Source organism: Phaenicophaeus curvirostris, chromosome 1, assembly GCF_032191515.1.
Source record: "Phaenicophaeus curvirostris isolate KB17595 chromosome 1, BPBGC_Pcur_1.0, whole genome shotgun sequence".
Lineage (NCBI taxonomy): Eukaryota > Metazoa > Chordata > Aves > Cuculiformes > Cuculidae > Phaenicophaeus > Phaenicophaeus curvirostris.
The window spans coordinates 128376840-128399370 of NC_091392.1; the positions used below are offsets into that span (position 1 = coordinate 128376840).

The 22531-nt window shown below is 35.6% G+C and overlaps 1 protein-coding gene across 3 annotated transcripts in view; it reads left to right on the top strand.

Annotated features, from left to right (window-relative positions):
- ADGRG2 (adhesion G protein-coupled receptor G2) overlaps positions 1-22531 on the top strand; it is a 41108-nt gene that overhangs the window by 12620 nt on the left and 5957 nt on the right. For 2 of the 3 annotated variants that reach the window (XM_069874350.1, XM_069874364.1), the window contains exons 3-24: positions 1104-1145; positions 2509-2532; positions 4278-4310; positions 5092-5133; positions 6878-6925; positions 8004-8071; positions 8879-8952; positions 10003-10042; positions 10175-10209; positions 11592-11674; positions 12328-12388; positions 12873-13606; positions 14367-14565; positions 14908-15064; positions 17141-17290; positions 17514-17636; positions 18739-18784; positions 18890-18993; positions 19578-19702; positions 20564-20832; positions 21612-21711; positions 22020-22294. In XM_069874350.1, the coding sequence (XP_069730451.1) occupies positions 1104-1145; positions 2509-2532; positions 4278-4310; positions 5092-5133; positions 6878-6925; positions 8004-8071; positions 8879-8952; positions 10003-10042; positions 10175-10209; positions 11592-11674; positions 12328-12388; positions 12873-13606; positions 14367-14565; positions 14908-15064; positions 17141-17290; positions 17514-17636; positions 18739-18784; positions 18890-18993; positions 19578-19702; positions 20564-20832; positions 21612-21711; positions 22020-22294 (2832 nt within the window). The remainder of the gene's footprint in view (positions 1-1103; positions 1146-2508; positions 2533-4277; positions 4311-5091; positions 5134-6877; positions 6926-8003; positions 8072-8878; positions 8953-10002; positions 10043-10174; positions 10210-11591; positions 11675-12327; positions 12389-12872; positions 13607-14366; positions 14566-14907; positions 15065-17140; positions 17291-17513; positions 17637-18738; positions 18785-18889; positions 18994-19577; positions 19703-20563; positions 20833-21611; positions 21712-22019; positions 22295-22531) is intronic. The other variant, XM_069874357.1, reaches the window with a different exon arrangement.

Below are 22531 nucleotides of genomic sequence, written 5' to 3' on the forward strand. Positions count from 1 at the left end.
GTATCTTGTCCTGTGTTACCGCTTGTTTTTCAAGGTCCAGGCTGATGTTTTGGGTGGTAGCACAGGCTGCAAGTGACACAGGCTGACATTTCTAGCCACCAGCTAGTTGCCTCCACCAGGGAAAAAACACAATGGTGGTCTGATGCAGTCGATCTGCTAGACTTCCTCATATTGATAGCCAAGCCACTATTTTCAGTTCCGGGGACTTTTTGTCTTTTGGTTCACTTGGTTACAGAGCATGTTTCACATTCATGAGTGGCCTGTGCGATAGCTATCAGATCTGCGCCTTGATCAAGAGCCCATCTGTATGTTGCATCTCTCTGTAGGTGGTCCAGGGACATATTTCATGGGCCCACTGAGCTAGAAATAGCTCACCTTTTCATTCCCAGTCCAGGTCCACCCGAGACACTTCATTTCTGGCAGCCTGGTCTATCTGCTTACAGTTTTGGTGTTCTTTCATGGTGCAGCTCTTGGGCATGTGAACATCTACATAATGTATATATAAACATCATGTTGTAGAGGTATTTTCAAATTACCTCTCATGTAATTTGTAAATATGTGTGGAATAAAGCATGCCTGTCTTACACAACTCTCCTGCTCCCTTGCTTTTTTATTGTTTTTGCTTAATTTCTTTGGTTCTCATTCCATTAATAACATTTCACTTCTTGTATAATTCATTAGCATTTCTTTTCCACTTTTTTTGCAAAAATAGCTGTGTGAAAACACAGTTGTTATGTACCTGTTACCTTTTTGGTTGCTGCTATTTATTCTGCTTCATCGCTCAAGCAAATATTCTGAAAGGGTTTCTGAAGACATTGACAATGGAAGGGCAGTGGGAAAGGTCACAGCCTGGTCTGTGTCTTCCCTAAGTGTAAAAGTGATAAGCTAAGTAAAAAATTGTACTCAAAAAAGTTCAATTTCCAGTTTTCAAAAAGACTTGACCCACATTTCTCAATGGGTGGTGAGTAGCTTTGGAAACCAGCTTGAACTGAGGTGAGTAGCACATCTGAAATGTTTGTATTTGAAAAAGTATGTGTACATACATGTGTGTGGAAGTGCATATAAAAAACTTCTGCTCCTAAAAATATCTTCTTCCTTTGTAGTTGAAACTACTGCTACGTTGCCTGGTGAAAGACAGATAACAGGTATATGAGGGTGCTGTGTGATTTTTTCCCATTGTTCTTAAATTTTTAAAAAGTGCGTAGGAAGATTGCTGCTGCTGTTACTTTTTACTTCATGGAGATAGTTAAAAATATGTAAGTTTTGAAAATTAATTATCCATATCATCATTGTGGCTTACTAGCAGATAATCAAATAGCATCAGTAATTTTCCAGAAAAGATGAAAATAAGGTCACTGAGTCGACTGTGATTCTGCTTTCATTGCAGAAATTATCCTTTACAATTATCCTTTATAATTACAATTATCCTTTGGAAAGAAGCTATTAGCAGTTTTCAGTAAGGCAAGCAAAATAGTCTGAGCCAGAAATTGTGTGAATTATTAGCATTTCAGAAACTCCCCGTTTACTGTGTTTAACCAAAAAAACCCTGATTTTCTGCAGAGACTTTTGGTGTCTCTGTCTTAACTCTTATGCAACAGTAGGAAAGGCTTTACAGTATAATCAGTGTATTGTAGCAACATTATAGGATGACTTTTGCATTTTGAGTGAAAATGTTGAAATACCCTAAGTATATTTTTAAAAAAATGTTTCATATTTGCAGTGTTTGCAGTTCTTTAGACTGTTGTTGTGATAACTGTGACTTGACTTGTCTGTGGCACTGTCAGAGACCACTCAGCGAATGAAAGGCCTAACTTTGAAGTTGCTGTGGGAACTAGATATCAAATTTCCTAATTTCTTCTTGATCAAAATACTGACTGTAACAACATCAAAGAGTCAGTGGCAAATGTTTGCTATATAAATAATTGACTGGCTCCTATCAAGATTAGAGGTTCAAACTTGAAATGAATTAGGTTTTTGTAATGCTGCCTTCTGCAAGACAGAAAAGTATGGGATAAATTTTAAATGGCAGCTCTGAGTGTTATTATACAAAGTCTGAGAAGAGTTCTTAATTTGAGGCTACAGCAATCTCATTATGTACACTTGGTTCCCATTCCCAGAATTACCATGGCACTCAGAGTAGCCATGCAGCTTTCGGGCTAGCGTGGCATGTACCTTGGGACAATGATTTTTGTTTTCTTAACATTATGCAATGCAAATTGTCCAGTATTTGTTGAAAAGAAATAAACTTCTGTTGAATTCTATTCAAATTCATAAAAATTATAAGGTTTTTTTTAGCAGAGATTGTTATGTCTTCCTTTTTTGGCAATTTGAAAGTATTCTGATAAGCAAGTGTTGCCCTCTTCTGGTGAATGCAGTAAACTTTTGATACTATTACAAAAGGAAGGGTTGCTGAGGGTGGTTATGTTTGCATCTGAAACTTCATTGTGGTCCTTTTTATCCTTTTTTTTTTTTCTTTCCCCCCATCTAAACCAAACCCTGCAAATTCAGAAGGATCAGCAACAACCATTTCTGGTAAGAAAATCAGGACTTTACTGATTACTGCAGTGATTGTCATTTCCTCTGAGATAAATCTGCTCTTGTCTGAGGTAATGCAGAAAAGTTGTAATGTAAAGGAGTCCCAATGTTTGGTGTTTTCATTGTGTTTTTTTTTTTAATTTAAAATTGATGTCTTCAGTCTACTTTCTAACGAAATAGCTTACCTTATAGGATCATTTATGGTTTGTGACATTGATGCTTGGGGATGAAGTAAGTGCAAGCTGCTTGATTAGGAGCCTTTTGTCCAACAAAAGGAGCCTAAACAGTGAACAAATGTCCGAGGAACACTGTAGTGAGAACTCCCTTGCATCTCCTTCCACCCTAGCAGATGTGCACATGTCATTTGGTGCAGGAAGGTATCGCACACACACACGTGTGCACACACACACAAGACTAATAATTTCTGGAACTGGAGGTGATGGCATCATCTATGAAAGCATTTTTAACAAATGAAGAATGTAGACACACAGAAATAGCTGTGTGAATGCTTAATGTATACTGGCATCTTGTGCTCTAGAGGAAAGAAATAAACAATCACGCCTTTGTTCTTTTACAGATACAGTCTTTTTCTGGGAAGGGTTCATCTTTAACAGCTGCAGCCAATTCAATATTTCTTGTAGTTTATACCGAGCCAAATAATACAGATTAAGTCATTACTTAGTCTTCACTCTAATTCCTCGTATTTTGGCTGCATGTTAGTTGCCATAGAAAATCAGTTGTCTTCAGGATTGTTACTTATGAACCAAATACGCGTAACTTTTCCTCCGAGTATGGAATTAAGAAGGCAGTTTTGAAAAAGTCTCAAAATGGCTCATCTAGTTGAACTAAATACATCAGAAAGAGAAGCTCCCTTTACATGTAGTGATGAATCCCTTTTGCTTCTTGAGAGGCAGCTGTCTTTAAGCCAAGCCACCGACTTTACCATACCTAAGATATTGCTTCTACGAAGCTGCTCTGGCCAGTTTTAAAAAAGATACTAAGTTGTCATATTGGAGTGATATGAAGTCCTCTAACCACTTTGTATTCCTGTGCTGGCACCTAAAAATACTGACTGCCAGTTACATCCTTCCTGAGCAATTTGCATGTTTTTCTATTGTTTTAATATTATCTTTTTTTTTCTTTTGATGTAGCTGAAAAAAAAACTTGCATCCTCATGGTTACTGGCAAAAATAGCTTTTTTGGAGAGACAGTTTGCCAAACCTGTCGAGTCATTTCTGCTCATGAGTGTTGTGAGCTGGTACAGGGAAAGGTCCTTGGAGCTAAGCAGTTATCACTATTGGATATGCCAAATTCATCTGCATTTTCTAAAAGAATGAAACCAATGAAGGGACTTCTCTGAAGGAACTCAAATTACAAGCTGTTTGTATGCAGACAGTCAGGTTTTTTGAAATAATGTGAACATTATTTAAAATATTTATACTGAAATAATTTGAATATTCCTAACAAGCATGGCAGTTATTCTTTATACGAACCTTAGGTAATTAAAATTCAGTTCCTGTTTGAAGTTCTACATGCTTGATCTTTTTTTCTCCAAAATTCATAAAAATAGAATATTAGTACAGTTTCTACTTATTTTCTCTTTTATTTTCTAGAGTTGTTACTTTTACAACCTACCCTATTAATGTTTTATTAATGTTTCTCTTATTTACATTTAGTTAGATTTAGAGTTTTTTAGATTTTTATTTTTATTATTTTTACTGTTATTAATTTTTCTTCTTCAGATATGACTTCAGAGGAGACTACACAAACTGCAGGTGAGAATTAGCATGAAGAGAGTAAGGTCTGAAGGGAGATGTTTGCTGCATTCAGGAAAGTTTTCTTTTTTTACTTTTTTAATAACTGAGATTTGTCTAGTCCGAATTATTTTTTTTACATGATCTTAGAATTCGTATTTATTTCCAATCCGTATTTTAAGTCTGCATGGGTATGTTTTTGAAGTGCATTAAACTGACACTGAGCAGCCAGCCTTCCTTTATTATCCAGAATATGACATTGCTCACTAAGGCCCAACTTGGGCATGTTTATTTTCAGCAAATATGGAGTTTTTTGGTATATCTATGGATCAAACGTTTTGTCTACTTTCTGATACTATTTAACGTGTTTTACAAACCTAAAATATACACCCCATTCATTAAAGGTACTTAGATGATAGAAGTTCTTGGGATGAGTAGCCAAATATGATCAGTAAAGACTTGATCAGAAGAACTTGCTACACTTTTTTTCCTACTGTTTGCATTTGAAAACAGGGAGTAGGGCCATCCCATATCAGTACAGATTCCTACATATATGAGCTAGACATCCTGCTATTCTTCACAGAATCATAGACTGGTTTGGGCTGAAGGGACCTTACAGATCATCTGCTGCTTTTTCATTTCCGATGTCGAAAGTAACTGAATTCCCTTATGTGGTGTGTTTACAGATATCCTGGAAAAGAGTCTGAAGCAGAAATTAGGAAACTTATTCTTGTGACATGTATTTCATAGACATTTTAAGTTAAAATGTGAAAACTTAATTTAAACCTTTTTCTTTTAACAGAGGCTCTTCACGTTGTTGGTTATTACCCCGCTGTAACACCAGGTAGGATTCATATTTCACCACTGATCTTAAATAACTCTCAAAATTTAAGTTTCTGTGAGTTCAGAAAGTCTTCTCCCAAATACTTTTAATAGAATCATTTTCTTGGTATTATCGCCATCATATTAGCAGCTGATCTTTCTTCACATTGATTTCCAGTCTGGTAGGTCGAATACCACAGTGCTTGCCTAGATGGCCATGTAAATTTGGTTATTTTGTAAGTCAGAGCAACAGGTTACCACAAAGATGTAAGAACACAGTCTCAGTGTTTCCATGATTACTTTAAAAAAAAAATCCTCATGCCGTTTAGTAGGTTGAAGCAGACTAAATTCAGTCATGATGTTCTCATGGCAGGCCCCGAGTTAGGAGCAGGCTGAATTTATTTTTTTATTATCCATGTAGGAGCCTTCTAGACCAGTTAGAATGTATTTGCACAGAATTAGTTCAAGTGGTAGAAGAACTGACTTGGAGCCATGCTGGGTAATATAATTTGACTCTGTGAATGTGACTTGCAGAAAGTTTGCAGCTGTGTTATCTGTCTTTGGGAACTGGAAACGCTAATGATTCTTTATCAGTCTTATATTCTGTGCTTTTGTGCATTTTGGTGGTGGCCAGAGGTCCTGAGCAAGATCGGGTGGCACACAAATGGGTGGTCTGTGGAGAAAAAGAGGCTTAGGTTACCCTTCACTTTTGTGTTGTTTTGTCTTGGATTTTTATGTGTTGTTCTTTATATAGTTAATAAATTCTGACAAGTCGTTTGTGAACATTTAATTTCTTTAAAGATTGGGTTTTTGTAAACAAAATAAGAGTGCTGATACAATTTTCGTAACTATTTCACTGACAATTGCCAGCACAAAAGGGAAGGCAAATGCATTTGAATCTGAATTGCTGTTGGAAAAAATAACTTTTTTTCTAATAATTTGAATGTTGCCACAAGCTTACAATTTGTATCCTCTGATGGCTGCTTGCTGATGGTGATAAAATTGGTGAAGCATCAAAGTAACAGGCAAGTGTTTATACCACAGGAAAAATAATAAAAAAAAAATTAATTTTGAATCATTTTGGTGTATCTCAGCATAATTGTGGGATCTGGTTAAGTTATGTAAGGAAGGTTGTGCTGCCACATTGTTTTTATGAACAAATCTTTTATTTTGATTTTATACAACAGAGCCATCTTGTTTACAGTGCCCTTAATACCGGATCAGTGTTATTTCTTTTGAGGATAGGTAGTATTAAAAAATATGGGAGCATCCAAAAGCTTGTTGTAACTAGCTAAAACCATGTTCTACTAGATGAGAGGATGCATATTTGCTGTCACCGTAGTTTTAGTTTTGTGCTATCATAAGTAGCCATAGTAGGATACTCAGAAGCAGCTAATATGCTACCTAGTGATGGAAGACTCTGATATTTTAAGATGTTATTTATAATATGTTGATTTCTGTTTCATCTAAACTTAAAAAAATAGAGACCACTTGCATGTAGGTCTTCTGTGGAAACTGGTGCAGAAAATTATTCCAAATTCATTAATCAAAAGCAGCATGTCTCACTCTGAATACCGAGTCTTGGGAAGTGTCATGGTAAGAGCTCTGGAGAAGAGAAAGCTAGACAGTTTGTCAAATATTTCTAAAAGTTGAAGACCTTTACACTTAAACCATCAAAATGATTGTAAATATGTATGTTTGTCAGTACAGGATTTAAGCTGAAATTTTACTAACTGAATTTTTTTTTCCCCAAAAAAAAAATCTAGCAAAAGAGACCATTTTATGCAACATAACACCTGTCTGTAACTTTTCAGGTTAGTGGTTTTCTTTTTCCTTTTATTTTCTTAGAAAAAATATGTCGAGCTATTTCCTGTTCTGAATAGCGAGAACGCTTTTAGTTGCTGTGTAATAGCTAGCTCTGTAATGAATTTTCTTGCAAATTTAGGAAGATTTTCTATAACTTCTAAAAATTACTACAAGTGTAATATTTAGTCTATTGTATTTTCAATCTTTGGTTTCTTATCAAAGGCTACGCGGTTGCAGATAAGAATTACAAACTAGAGAAACTAAGAAATGAGTATGGTATGGCAGATACTAATGCCTGACATATTGAGCCTAACTGTATCAGGAAGAGAAGTTGAAATAGCGTTCAGGAGAGTTATTGTCAAAGCCCAGGTGTACTTTGAAAGTGTAGTGTTGCACAACAGTCTAAAAAGGAAAATGGAAAGGGCAGTGTTAACAAAAAAAATTGTAGTAAAAGAAGATTTTGTTGATGTGTGTTGGTGCTTTCCAAAACACTTTAATAAATGGCTTCTGTGAGAACTACTTGAGAAAATGAAGTCACTTCTGCCAAGCAGCCATGTGCTGAGTACTTTAGAGATTAGGAAGAGGCAGAAAAAATATCTGCCTCCCCCCTAAAGGTTCCCTACTAGTTGACTTAGTAAATTGCTAGATAATTTGGGTGATGTCATTTATGCCTCCCTGTATGGATGTTTCTCTGTAGCCTGCACTGAATGTCTGGCTGCAGAAAGTGAAGTGTCTTAGAAATCCTTTGTGTCTCCACACTGGGCCTACCAGCTCTCAAGGATGTTGAATGAAGCTCTGAATTATGGTATGCTGAAAGCTCTGTAATTCCCAAGGGAATGATTTTCAGAGTTTCACTTTGCCTTTACCCACACATTTTATACTCTTTGTGGGAGTTCATTTGTGGAAACAGTAACTGAGGAGATGGAAGGGCAAGTGCAAAAATAGTGAATGATCAGAAAAGCTAGTGTAAGTGTTCTTATTTCCCTTCTGTTGTAACACAAAATGGTGAATTTTTGAATTCTCAAATAATTTTACATCGTGTGGTTTAGTGTTGATTTTCTTAACTTTTTTGCCTCTTGGTTTTAGTGTTCTGTGTGGGGAAAGCAAAACTGCAGGCAAGTGAAGAAAGTAACACATCACTAAGTGTAGAAATAGTAAGTGTCCTCTCTTTTAAACCTCTGTTATAAGGAAGGTTGAAATTAGTTTATTTGTTTACACTTAAATTACTATAACCCTGACATGATTCTTAATATGATTTTTATAGTTTTATTTTATTTCATATACAATTTGCGGTACAAGTGGATATTTACAGTGGATGTTAGAATTCAAGCTAAGTAAACTTCCTACAGTAAGCACTTATGTTGTCTATATAGGAGGGTGAAGCCCTGGGAAGTCTGGAAGGAGGAACTGCCTGATTATGAATCTACATTTCAGCATACAGGATCTTCCTGTGGAGATTAATTTAGCCACTTTATTTTAGAAAGCAAGCATAAATTAAGTTGGATTGCATCCTGGGAATAATTCATGTTGAGCCTCTCATAAATAGAGTATCCTTCTATGATTTTTGCCATGTCGTTAATGAGTTAAAAATTTTGCTTGTGTGACATGAATGTGTCCACTTGCATAACACAAAAGAGATTTAGGAGAATGATGTCATGCAAAGCAAGGGCCATATAGATCATTCAGTATCAAGATAATACTATGAGCAGGAGAATGATCAGTCTGAAGGGATTAAAAAAAAAAGACATTAGCTTGTAGAGGACCTTGTATCTTTCTTCTGTGGATGCCTGTCTGCACTTGGTCTGAGATTTCATATGCCAGTCTTTGCAAGCATGAGGCTAGTCAGCAAAATCACCACAGAGAGCATTTCAGACTGTTAAAATGCGTGAAAAGAACATGGTTTTTTTTTAAGGCTAATAATTACTGATTTTGCTTAGCTGTGGAATCTTTGTTTCTAATAGATTAATAATATAACGGGCAACAATCAAGTTAGAAAATTAATTGCAGTTCCAGCACCTACCCCACAAGAAATGAGGTAAGCAGTTGTAAGTAAGGGTTGAAATCTTTGTTGTATTTGAAAGAAAGATGAATTGAGACCTTCTATGTGGTTATCAGACTCTTTACTTTGCATTCCTGCACTTTATAAATTAAAAATTTCAGGAGTTGTAAGTTACTGTTCTTTTAACATAAAGTTCATATTGGTTAAAGGAATCTTACTTTTGTTTTATGCACTACTGGAGTTTATTCTGAGAAATGGTAGACTTGCTGGTTTCCTTTTAGGTCCTTCAGTTTCCCTGGGGCTCAACAAGGCTGTTGTTCATATGCTGATGACCTTAATAAAAGTAATAATATTAATAGCAGTAGCAGTAGTAATAACAACAATAACAGTAACAATAATACTTGAAGACACGAGCTGTGGATTGTTGAGAATGCCAGTCTGGCTGCTGCTGTTTGTGAATAAATGGGGTGTATAATTTCAGGGATTCAGCCTATCTCATAGGAAATTGCTAAAAGAACATCATAGTTACATGTTTTTGATATGTATTCTTGTACTTATGTCTGTATTTTTATTTTGGTATAGTTTCTTCTTTCACAGTCTTTATAAGGAAAAGTTTGAATGAGTGAATATTTACTGCTATTCCTAAATCTTACCCTGAAAATCAAAAAGATGTAATTAGCCAAAAGGTCTTGTTTGAACAAGAAATCCATCCTTCCCACTCATTCTATTTCTGTGGCTTTTAGTATAAATGTAGAATTCTGTTCTAAATACTTTCTTGCCAAAAGGCAACACAAAAATTTATCTTTTCCTCTTTCAAATAACTTTTAAGGAAGTGGACTGATGTTAAAATATGTGATGATGGATGTTTAAAATTAGTTTGTGGCGTGACTAATACAAGGCAACTTTTAAAATGTTTTTGCCTTTGGAAAGTGGTTTTACAGTAATGGAACTGGCATGATTAAAAATCACTGATCAACTGGAATTTTTTTTCCCCTCAGTTGTTGCTTGTACTTTTCATTACATTGTTGTAATTGTCTTTAGAAACATAACTAAGGCATCCTCCCTAATGCTAACTTTACTTTACAGAATTTCAGAGTTCAACAAAACCTTGCAAGCATTAAGTGAGGTAAGGTTACTAATTGTTCTTACTGTTCGGAAAACATTTTCCAGTGTAGTTCTGATAAAGTTGTTGTCTAAGTATCAGTCCTGTTTTCTCCTGACAGAACAATTTTTTTTCTGTTTTCACTTGTCATTACAGTCCTCTTTTATGAAATGCAGTGCAGAAAACCAGAGGTTTGTTGTTAATTTTATTTAATTCTTATATATTTAAAAGCTCGTATATTGTCTTGTGATATATCAAGCCCCAAACTTTCTAGGAAGTTAAGTTTGAGAAACAGACTGGAGAAATATATGTAGGCTGACAAAGAAATTCTGATTCCATTATTCTGCTAGCATTACTGATTTTTTTTTTTTTTAATCAAACCGTATTGCTTTTTGTTAATCTTCTGGTGAAGCACAGGCTTGTCTGCCATATTTCTTCTGCATCTTTGTATTAGCTGGGTCATATAGCAACTTAACGACTAAGGCTGTGGGATTTGGGACCACCAAACTTCCAGCGCTTGTGAATACAATGCAGTCCTTCTGAGGGAATTGCTTCTGACATCTCAAGTTGATGTTCCTTGGCTTGGGAAACCAGCCATCCTCATGCCAGGGGAAGTCTGGCAACCAGTTCAGAGTTTGGAAGCCATGGAATATCAGAACAGAAAGGCTGCTCCACAGAGGTGATACCTAAAACCCTGAAATGCAGATAATGTCTGTCAATTTAATTGTTACTCACCACTAAATTGACAGTCTTGGATCAGCTTGGAAACACTCTATTGTAAAACAAAATATGTAACTTCATTTCCTGAAATACTTGAAAGCGTGGTTTATCTTCCTGGGTTAGGATGAAAGAAAAGTCCAAAACACTCAAAAGTAATAGACAGAAAAATCACACCTTCATGTCATGTACTGGCAGTAGCTAGGGTGCTGCTCTTGTTCTTTTTAGCTGGAAAGAAGCTTCACTTACTTTTTTAAGTGCTGCTTTTTCATTCACCTGTTTTTTGAATTTGCTGAACATGAAGAATTCTTACTGTAGGTTTGCTAGTTTAGGCAGGGTTTCAAGTCATTGAACCATAGTTTAAATGTGTTGTTACATGCTTAATTGGATTGTTTTAAGTTCTCTCTAAAGTCAAGAGAGAGAAAACTGGCTTTCCCCAGGTGACTGAGTTTTCATATACACTGACATACCCACCTAGGACTCTTGGTAGTTCTTCTCTGGAGGAACTCTTCTTACAGTAACAGTGGAGATTGTTTGATTAGCTTTACAAGATTATCGATGTTTCAATGACCAACATTAAATAAGGAGGAACCCATTAAAGAATCAACGGTGTATGTTTAGAAAAAGAGAAAATAAGCTGCTACAAAGTGATGTATTGCTCTTCTGTTTAGCCTGGCATAGAGTTTTGTGTGTATTAAAAATATCCCCAGATCTGAAAGAGCCTAGGGAAAAATGTGCTTTCACACTTTGCATTTGTGCTAATGTATTTTCACTTAGCATTTGATGTTAGTTTCGTGCATTGTGAAGATGAGGCAGATCTGTTTCTTAAGTCTAAAGCTTTTTCTTCTCATTATAGTATATACTGCAGTTTCATAATGAAGCTAACTGAGGGAGCAAATATAAGCAGGTTAAGAGAAAAAGCAGAAGTAACTCAACTTGGTAAGTTATGCTTTAAACATAGTCTCATCACAGTTACCCTTTCAGATTAAATTTCATATCTTTACGCATGACCTCCAAGTAGCTAGAAGAAAAGTTTGTTACTCATTTTTAGATAAAAATATTTTTTTGTTGAACAATAGAAATACATAAAAATGCAGCCTTCATATTTTTGAGTGGGAAAGTGGAAGAGAGAAATCTGTTTAGAAAACTTTGATATAAAGTTACCGACTACATTAATAAAGCAGACTTTGAAAGGATTAGGTGTAAAAGTACTTGAGAACATAAATGTGTTAGTGAAATGGCAATGAAAAATTTATAAGGTAGCCAGGCTTTCTTAATGATACTGTGATAGTAAGGAGTGGTGACCCATACTATTTGTCTCTTACTTTCAAAAGATTTTGGTTTGGTTACAATAACAAAAGGACGAATCTGTACTTGTCAGGTATTGAGCAAAAATCAGGGGTATTGCAGTATTCTGACTGGTCAAGATCTATTTTGCAAATGTAATTTCAGAAAAAAAAACAAATCAACTATGCAATATACATTATTGTTTAAAAAAAGATAAAACGTGCTTATATGAATGTCCTACATTACAGTATTAATAATTTTTTTGCTTCAGGATAGACTAAGTTAATGCTTCTCTGTCATCTCAGGACAGTGCTGCTGTTCATCACTGGAGCATTGTTCATTGACTGCTGAAGAATTACAGATGTAGTAAGTATAAATACAAAATCCAAGTTGCTTATTTCCTAATGCATTGACAGAGTCATCTTCCATATTGCAGTGTAATATCCAGGACGGATTCCACAAGAACAACCTGACAGGCGTTTTCCTATATAGGCCTCTCCCCATTCCTCCCTTTTTCCCTGCCCCTTTTTTTTCCCTGATGCCAATAGCCTTTGTGTTCAGCATCAGGTCACCTCCAGAAGAGTCAGCGAAGGCAGTAGTAGTATTTATGGATTTGGTAGTTGATAACTACAGCAAAATAGACTGTAAGAATCCTGAGAATGTTGTAACTATTATGGATTTCATATTTGTTATTAGAGCACGAAACATCTAATCTGCATGATTTTAAAATACACACTATTAGTATTGTGCCCATACAATTAATGTATATTCCTCTATTATAACTAATTTTCTCTAATATATAAACAAAGTTAAGTTTAACATGCATTTATCTATGTTTTTTTTTTCACAGTACTATACAAGTGCCATCTCATTCTTTATGGGTTCCTTTACATCATTCTCCTTCTCACCCTAAAAATACTTCCCCAAAATATAATACTTCTATTTCCCCACCTATGCTTTTTACTGAACAAAGCACCACAGTTAGGCCACTGACCCCACCATTCAGAGACATTACTTTTTCTGAAGCACTCTCCACATCTCCCAATACAGATCCTTTCTCTGAAACTTCTACCGTATCTACTACTGAAACTTCCGTGTCTTTCACCAGTGTTACCACTACACTTTCCTCTTCTGAGAGTCTTGCTCAACCTACCATGACAACTTTTCCTTCCATAGCTTCTAATAAATTTGTTACGATTTCCACCCCTGCAACAAAACCTGTCACCAATGCTGCTTCCTCAGTTAAAACTGATGCTGCATATCTTAGCAAGCCTGTTACAAGAATTTCTCCTTCTGTAGGTTTCACTAAACATTCTGCAGTTTCCTCTTCTGAGCTTCCCCCAAAACATCCAGTAGCAATTCCTCCTATTGAGTCTACCACCAAACCTGATGCACAAATTGATCTTAATACATATTCGACCCAACCTGTTTCTGATAAAAATATTGCTACAGCACCTATTCTTCCCCTTACTCCTTTCACAATAACTTTGAGCCCTACTGTTAGTCCTGTCAACCATTCTATCTCAGTTTCTCACCCTCCTCCTACTGCTGATGGCCATCGTAGCCGGCCTGATGGGAGCACAGGTAAATATGACAATTAAAATGATTGCTTTTTTTTTTTTTCTTTTAATTTGAATGCCATATACTAAGTTTGCTTTTAAGCTTTTTAAACAAGATTAGATATCTGAGACAGCTCTCACAAGGTGTGTACTTATTTTAAAAAAGCATTCTGATGCCTTTGGCCGTGATGAATGATATCTCAGTCCACAAACTGGTTGGTAACTGTGATAAATAGGAGCTGTGTTAAGTCCCCAACAGGTACCTTTGACAAAAAAAAAATAAGTCACGGAATGAGGTAGCATTTTTTTCACTAAGCTTTTTCTTAAAATATTGCAAATCATTGTTGGATCTTCCTTAAAATATTCGTAGTGGCTCTGTATTTCCTTGTGAAGATTGTACACATCTTCACGAGCTACTTTTCAAATAGCTGCTGTTATCTTGGTTTTATTCTACTTTCAGGCATACAGTGGCTACAAATCCAAAATAATAAATTATTTAACATCACTAGTAGTCTGAAGTGAAGAACTTTGTAGTCAATGAAAAGTGGAATTAATGCCAGCTATTTGAAACTTTGCTTTATGTTTTCATAAGATTTAAAGTATTTCTATCTGCAAAGTAGTTGATAGGTAGAAAAGGGCATCCTGTCTCATGAAACATGTTGAAACACAATTTGTGCTAAGGTTTGTTGGTCAAGAGAACTGCTTAATATTTCTTCTTCTCAAAGGTTTATTTCATTTGTTGACTGCAATGTTTAAATAAATGCACAACTTTTCTTTTGTCACAGGGAAGATACTATCAGCTACCACATACACAACTTCTGTACACACCACCATTAATATCACCACAGCTGAGCTAATTGTGTCCAAAATAGAAAATGATTTAGCAGCTGGAAAAGTAGAACCAAAAGATGTAGAGAGGATGGTTAGTGAGGTTAGCAAAGTCCTTACTGCTTCTCAGCCATTACCACCCCGAATTTCTAACAGGTATGTCATTCTGGCAGTAGATTAAAGGTGTGTTGTATTGACTGTCTTGATAAATTGGCTTCAGCAAATTTCATTTTTTTTCACAATCATAACCCAAAAGAGTATTTCATGTTCTTAAAGGTACTTGTGCAAAACAGAAGGATTATTATTCTAGCATTACCAGCAGTACTGTAATATAATGTCATGGAAAACAGGGTTTTTTTTGTGTGTTGACATTAAAATAAGTGAGCAGAGTCAGCTGTATTTTACACTATGCTTAGATTGCTTTTCCATAACCACAACTTGCCTAAAAATTTTGAGTGTATGTGATTGGTAATACTAAGTATCTCTTTTTCTTAACAGAATTATAAAACTGGTGGATTATATTGGCTTAAAACTGAACTTTTCCGCAAAGTCTGCTGATTTTGCCTCCCCTTCCTTGGCTCTGGCAGTTGTCAAAACCAATAGCATCCGCTCCAACCAAATGTCTTTTGCTGTCCAGGACTCAGCCGATCTCCAGGTTAAGCACTGATAATTCTAAATGCTACCAAATTCTCAAACATTTCTTTTAAAGTATTTATGTTTTTATATATGCTAGGAGTTTGTTCTGTGTTTATATCACAGTCTCAGGACCTCTTGTGTTTGTGTTAATTCATAGTTTTTCCTTTAATTTTGTATTGTCTGAATGAGTGTAAGTAAGCAACAGACTTTTCAGAATTTGGCATTCAATGAATAAGCCGTTAGAGAGGGTACAGCCAGAACACCAGAGTGGACAGAGTGCTTGGCAGAATAAATTTGCCTGAAAACCCCTGAATCATGAGTCACTTAATCACCCACCTTAACAGTGCTGACATTTGTCAAGGACTCTTGCCAGACAGCTTCATCTGTTAGAAGGATATTAAGTGTGGAGAGTTCCAGGAAAGAACTATTATGTTGCTTGGAAAATGACGTTCATACATTTGTCACTCATGACTAGTTCGTCTTGCCAAGCAAGAATCGCTTAGAAAGTTTGGATCGCTTTGTCTCACTCAAACCTTTCTCCTCTTTGAGGAAGTAATAATTTGGACAATACTGGCCTTGGAGGCTTAAGCAAGCAGAGATAGAAGGTTCTAGACAAATTTTGACACACACTGTCCTCTCAGACAAGGGAATAGCTTCATGTAGCATGAGCCATAAGTAGTATTGGAACTATTCTGTAGTACTGACAAAGACAGCAAATGTTAACATTTGAGTGCTTTTCTGTTTTCTTAGCAGTATGTGGTGTGTGTATGTGAGGTGACTAGGAGGCGGTAGGGCTGTAAACTAGATATTTACTAAGTAATAATTTTCTGGAAATCTCATGGCACTGGCAATGAAATACAGAGAATTTTCAATAAGTATCATCTAGTTGAAACCAGAGCAACAGGAATGATTTTGTGGAGATGATTCAGGATTTCTTTGGTGGCTATCTAAAGGAGTGATCTCCAAAGTGGGGTGTAAGTACCACAGGGTGTGCACATGACAGTCCACTGTGGTGCAGGAAGAAAATATTTTTTATATGATTAATAAATAAAAAAAAATCAATTTCAAAATAATAATGTTTAGGCTTTGTCTCACCCTTTCAAAATCTCTTGTTTTGTGCATGTTTTGTGATGTGCATAATATATTAATGCAGCAGTGCATGCGTATAACTAATAAATAGGTATATACATTTTAGAATGGACGCTCAAATGTTTTCGGTTGTGCATGATAAAAAAGTTTAGATACTGGTTTAAGCAGAAAAAGTCTAAGCAGAAAAGTGAAACCATATTGTTAGGGTGCTGTGGGGAGCTCACACTGTTACTCCTGTTACAGCTAGTCTTTGAATACACAGCTAATTTCTTTCTTCAGTTCTGCCAGTGTTTAGTATCTCTCAGGAACACTGAGGCAATGATATTTGTATGTAAAGTGACTCATGTGCAACAAGAAAATGTTAGAGATTTTGTACTAAGCAAAGCACTCTGTCCTGCAAGTACAGCACAGAAAATCAGGTGAAAGTTCAAATCTTTTTTGTATAATGTTAGATCACTAAGTTCTTGAGATACCTGAATTATAACTTATTAAGGTTTTGTGTCATTTTTGTCAGGTGATTGTAAAGTTAGGGTTTATGTTTTTAGATTCAGCTTCACCTGTGGTACTTAAAAACCTATTGACAAATTATGGCTATTTACAGTTTTCCTGAATTCTGGCATATGGGGTATAAAAATGCTTTGCCTTTGCGGGCTTTGATGCTGTGAAGTGTTAATCTTCCTACACAGTTACATAGACCTACCTCGGTTGTTGCTCTTCACCTTTTTCAAATCAATATTACCCACCACAGTGATGTGTTCTGTCCCTGGAAGGAACGGGTAAAGCCAGAGTGTCTTCAATGGCAGATAGACCTGAAATGAGTTATATCCTTTTCAGGCCTGCGGGTGCTATTTATTCATTGGAGCAGGAGAGGAATGAGAGAGCAGCAGCGAGTCCTTGATAGTGATTAAAGAGAGGTGTATTTTGAAGTTCTAAACTGAAAAGAAGTCATCATTTAATTTCTCTTTAGTGACTGAAATGAAGCATAAGGCTTGCATTTATTTTTCAGATTTCTCTGGGCATCAGTGCAATTAATGATTTAAATAATCTCGGATCAGTTACACTTCCTTCGTCATTGCTGACAAATTTACCCCCTGAAGAGTTGGACTTGGCTTCTAGAATTATATTCAACTTCTTTAAAAAGACCACTGTGTTCCAGGTATCTGTTTAGTCCTCTATAAGGGTTTTAAACTCAAGCCTAGTGCAAAATACGATACGAATGGACTTTTTATCCCCGCAAAACACATTTCAAAGTTTCCTGACTTAAAAAGTAATTGTTTTTGTCCAGTACACACTCCATATAATAACTGAGCTTGTGGGTGCTGTGCTCTACTATTGTTTCCTTTAAGATTTAAAAATCTGATTATTTTTTGTCATTCCAGGATCTGTCCTTGAAGAATGCATCTTTAATCAGCAGTGTTATATCATCAAGTGTTGGTAACCTCACAGTTAGGAACTTAAAGGCAAATGTCACTGTCACTTTACAGAATATCAAGCCTAATCAGGTATGATTTACATTTTGGCAGACTTAAAGTCGAGTTTTGTCACCTCCATTGGAGTTCCTGTGGGAGAAATGCTATTCGGATTGTTTGCTTCTGCTTTACTGATGTGACCATTTCATCTCCATCTGGACTTGCAATATCACTCATCTACACTTCTTCATCACTAGTGAAATCTTTCATTCTCAGTTGGTTTTAGATAATTTCTCTATCATTTATCTATTCAGATTTATCTTTCCTACCTCCCCTTCTGTTTATTTTTCAAAGAATAAAAACTCTTGGGTGAAAGCCTGACAGTGGAGGTTGCTACAGAGATGCCGCAGTCCTGACATTTGTAGGTACTGCATGCGCAGAAAGTCGTTAAAGTCTTTTGTCATAGGGTGAATGTTGTCCTATAAACTGGAGCACAGGACTTGGAGCTCATTTACAGCTTCTATTTCCTAAATGAGCATCAATGATTAAAATCTTCTATCCCATATCTTATAAAAGTACTAAAATATTCTAAACTGAAAACTATAGGGATTCCACTAATGTACCTGAAGCTTTTTCAAGATCTGACTTAGTTCAGTTTTGTATGGATTGAAGACTGAGTTTTGAGATACAGCTTTAGAAACATTAGTCTTTGTAGCATTATAGTGTATTAGTGCTGCTCATTTTAGGATTTTCAAGTGTGTATGTGAAATCTATATGTAAACCTTTAACATGATGATAATAAAAGGTGATCAAATGTTTGCAAATGAAAATAGGTTTTTCCTTTTCTGTTTGGTCATGTTTGTACTTAAAAATTCAGAAAGGATGAGAAATCCCAAGAGTTTCTATAGTGTGGGAGGACAATGAAAGAACATTCATTATGTTCTTACCAGGAGCAGAATCTTAGCATAAGCATGAGCGCCAGCTTCTGTATGGGGACTTCAGTTTTGTTCAGCATATTTTCACATGGATATTGCAACATGAATCCATTCTATGCACCTAAATTCATTCTGTAGAACAAGTATATTTGCTGTATACAGTATTTATTCTTGCCTGAATTTTGTAAATAATTCAGAAGATACTTGATCGTAAACTCATAGTTGATTAAAACATTTTTTTTCCTTTACCTCCTAAACAGGATAATTCAACAGTTAGATGTGTTTTTTGGGACTTTAATAAAAATGGTAAGTACTTGCTATCACACAGGGTACTGTGCAGTTTTAGCTATGTTAATTCAACTTAATATTTTATTTGACTTTTATGAATAACAAAGCTATTTTCCTTAACAGGTAGACATGGAGGCTGGTCATATGAAGGTTGCATAGTTAAAGAAAGTAGAGTAAATGAAACAGTCTGCTCATGCAACCACCTCACAAGCTTTGCAGTTTTGATGGTAATTATTTAAAAAAAAATATGCAATTGTACTCTGAACACATTTAAGCATGTGTTATCTAAAGCAAATGAGTATTCAGGAAGCACATACCAGCTATGAAATACCACTGAGGTTCTGTTCACTTCTGTGTTAGTACATGTAGCCACAGAATTAGTTACATGCCTAAGCTGCTTGTTGAATGGGGCCCATGAGTTTCATTGATGCAAAAATTCTGTAAGTGCTTATTAAGCTGCATCTTTTATACTTAGGCAGTTGTTTATATCATAGGAAATAAAACTGAAGATAAATTAAATTTAAAATGGGTTTTTAATCAAATGGAAATTCACAGTTAGAAAAATAGAGTAACAGAATATCTCAAGTTGGAAGGGACCCATAAGGATCTTCAAATCCAACTTCATGCTCCTTGTAGGGTTATATTGGCTTTTCTGTTTTTCAGTTAACCTTTTATAAGATCCAGGATGAAAAGAACTGTTTCCTTTTTTTTTTTTTTTTAATTGCAGAGGGAAAGATGCATTTTTGGGTTTTTTGATCTTATTCCATTTAATAAACATATTCTCTGAAATTAACTTCTGTTTCTGTTTTAGGACTTATATGGAAATACTCCTTTGAATCCCACACAAGAATTGGTATTGACATTTATATCCTATATAGGCTGTGGCCTTTCTGCTATTTTTCTTTCTATTACTCTTGTGACCTACATAGCCTTTGAGTAAGTATCTATTCAACTAAGCTCCCAATATTTTTCATCATGGTTGCTTGTAGTCTTCACTGCAAAGTCCTTTCCAATAGTAGTGGATTCTATCTTATTGGTTATGCACAAATTTGTGCATTTAAACAGGAAGGTGTTGATTCAGTCCTCGGGAATGTTAATCTTGTGAACAAGTAAACTTATTTTGAGGCTTTATGCAGTAAGAAGTGAAGAAGTAGCAATCAAATATTTTATAATGGATTATCATAACAGGAGTGGAGGAATGTGCTTAGGAAACAACATATATCGAGCAGTGCTGAATGAACTGAATGATAGCATTTTTAAATGCATTTGTGTTCTTTGTTGTTTGTTGGAATATTTTCTTATGTCTGAGCCTGAACTGTCGAATCTTCCATACTATGTTTTGGGAATCCTCTACAAAGTTATTTGATACACATTTATTCTCTCATAATCATGTCATCAAGGACATGTCTCTGTCAAGGTTTTAGAAGCCCAGTCAAAAGCCTAATCTAGTTTAGTAATAAAGAAGAGTTACGTTTTGGTTTTTGGAAGTGCTGTTAACAAGGAGAAGTCCAATATACAGTGTAAAAAAGAATAAATCATGGTATTAAACTCTAAGAATCCTAGTTATTGGTCATAACCTTATTATAGCAAACTTCCTTCATACAGACCATTAATTTTAAGATCATTTGTAAATTATTCTTGCTATGTATAAATGCAATATATGAAACATTGTATATGGATGAAAATACATAAATAACTTTTTTTTTCTTGGCATTTGTGCACTAAGGACTACAAGACAGTAACGAAGTCAGGGCTCTGTAGACAATTGATATCATCTCACTAATTTGCCTTTTTTAGGAAAATCAGGAGAGACTACCCTTCCAAAATCCTCATTCAGCTGTGTGCTGCGTTACTTCTGCTCAACTTAGTTTTCCTCCTTGACTCATGGATTGCACTGTATGATACACGAGGCCTGTGCATTGCAGTTGCAGTATTTCTTCACTATTTCCTCTTGGTTTCCTTCACCTGGATGGGCCTAGAAGCTTTCCACATGTATCTGGCCCTTGTGAAAGTATTTAATACCTATGTCCGGAAATACATTCTTAAATTTTGCGTTGTTGGGTGGGGTACGTATTTTTTTTCCTCCTTTTGGATGCTAAGTAGATAAATCCATTTATCAAGTATTTCAGTGAATGTGGCACAGTTCAGAAACAAAAATGAAGTAGTCGCTAAATGTTACGACCTTGCAGTGACTGAGTATTCATGAGTAAACCTGATCCTATATATTCCACCTTTCTGAGGTAGGGAACTACCTGCTCCACCCCCAACAGTAGAACTGAGGGTGCTGCAATGCAAATTGATAATAAATTTTCTTTGTGCAAGCACCGTGGAACCAATTTTGAATGTGCATACTTTCATTTCCATTTACCAGATGGATGGCATCAGTTGTATTTTGAAAATAAATGCCTATAAGTATATATATTCCATTTTTGGAATAGCGCTGTTGCTAAAAAAAGCAGTATCCTGGATACAGGATGAAGAGATTCTGGACCTGATTATCCTATCGGACCACTTGAGTAAACATGAGTGAAGGCACTAAACCAAACAGAATTGTTTTTTTAAAAAAAGATATAAAAAGGAAAATCAGGCATTCTGTATTTGATGTTTTAAATCAGTTTGATGAGTATTTGTTGCCTTATTCAGAAAGGTTTGGAGCTGTCTGTGGAGAACCTGTTTCTTAGCAAGTTATGCTCCTGAGCAGTTTGAATGCCACAGTTTTTAGATTGTAAACAGAATTCAACAGACAAATCTCAGAAATAAGTTGTGTATTTCACAGAAAAATATAGTAATTTCACTTCTTCATAATAACTGATTTTCACTTATGTGTTTGCTCATAATCTTTTAGGATTACCAGCAGTAGTTGTGTCCATTGTTTTGGCAGTATCACCAGATAATTATGGACTTATAACCACTGGGAAAGTTTCAATAAACAGACCTGACGAATTGTGAGTTAAAGGGGGGTGCTTTTATGGTGTGGGTGGGTGGGCGGTCCTAAAAAATCATTTTTCTTTAAAGTAAAGGTGGGGAAGGAAAGGAAGCAATGGGGGAGCTTTGACACGGCGTAGCTCTACCCTATGCCATGTGTTTAGTAGTTACTGCCTGCATGAAAGCTCTTACCTTTAGCCAAAAAAAACCCTTTTTACTAAAGAGGCAAAAATAGTTTGCATGTGCAACAAACTGCAGCTTTATCTTCTGTTTATTTTACTTAATTTCTGTTTCTGAAAACAGTTGACAGACTATTATTGTGTTCTAGCTGCTGGATTAAAAATAGAATTGTATTCTACATTACTGCCGTGGGATACTTCTGTGTGATATTCCTGATCAATATCAGCATGTTCATTGTTGTGCTGATCCAGCTCTGTCGTATCAAAAAGAAAAAACAACTTGGTGCCCAAAGAAAGACCAGTATTCAAGACCTTAGGAGTGTTGCCGGCCTCACATTCTTGTTGGGAATTACTTGGGGATTTGCTTTCTTCACGGTAAATGAGGTATTTACTTACCTCTTTACCATTTTCAACACTTTGCAAGGTAAGGTTATCCTTCATGTGACAGCCCATTGCATACAATATAATGAACAAAACATTTGGAAATGGCACTTTTTTGACTCAGCAATAAAGATGTAATTTTGGTACGTGCTTTAACATGTTAATTAAATCAGAGTTGAAACTGCTTTACTGCAATCTTAATTTACAATGATGTTATAGTAAGGTACAGGAAAGCTATCTACTGTTTACACGTATAGTATATTTATATATATAAGTATCA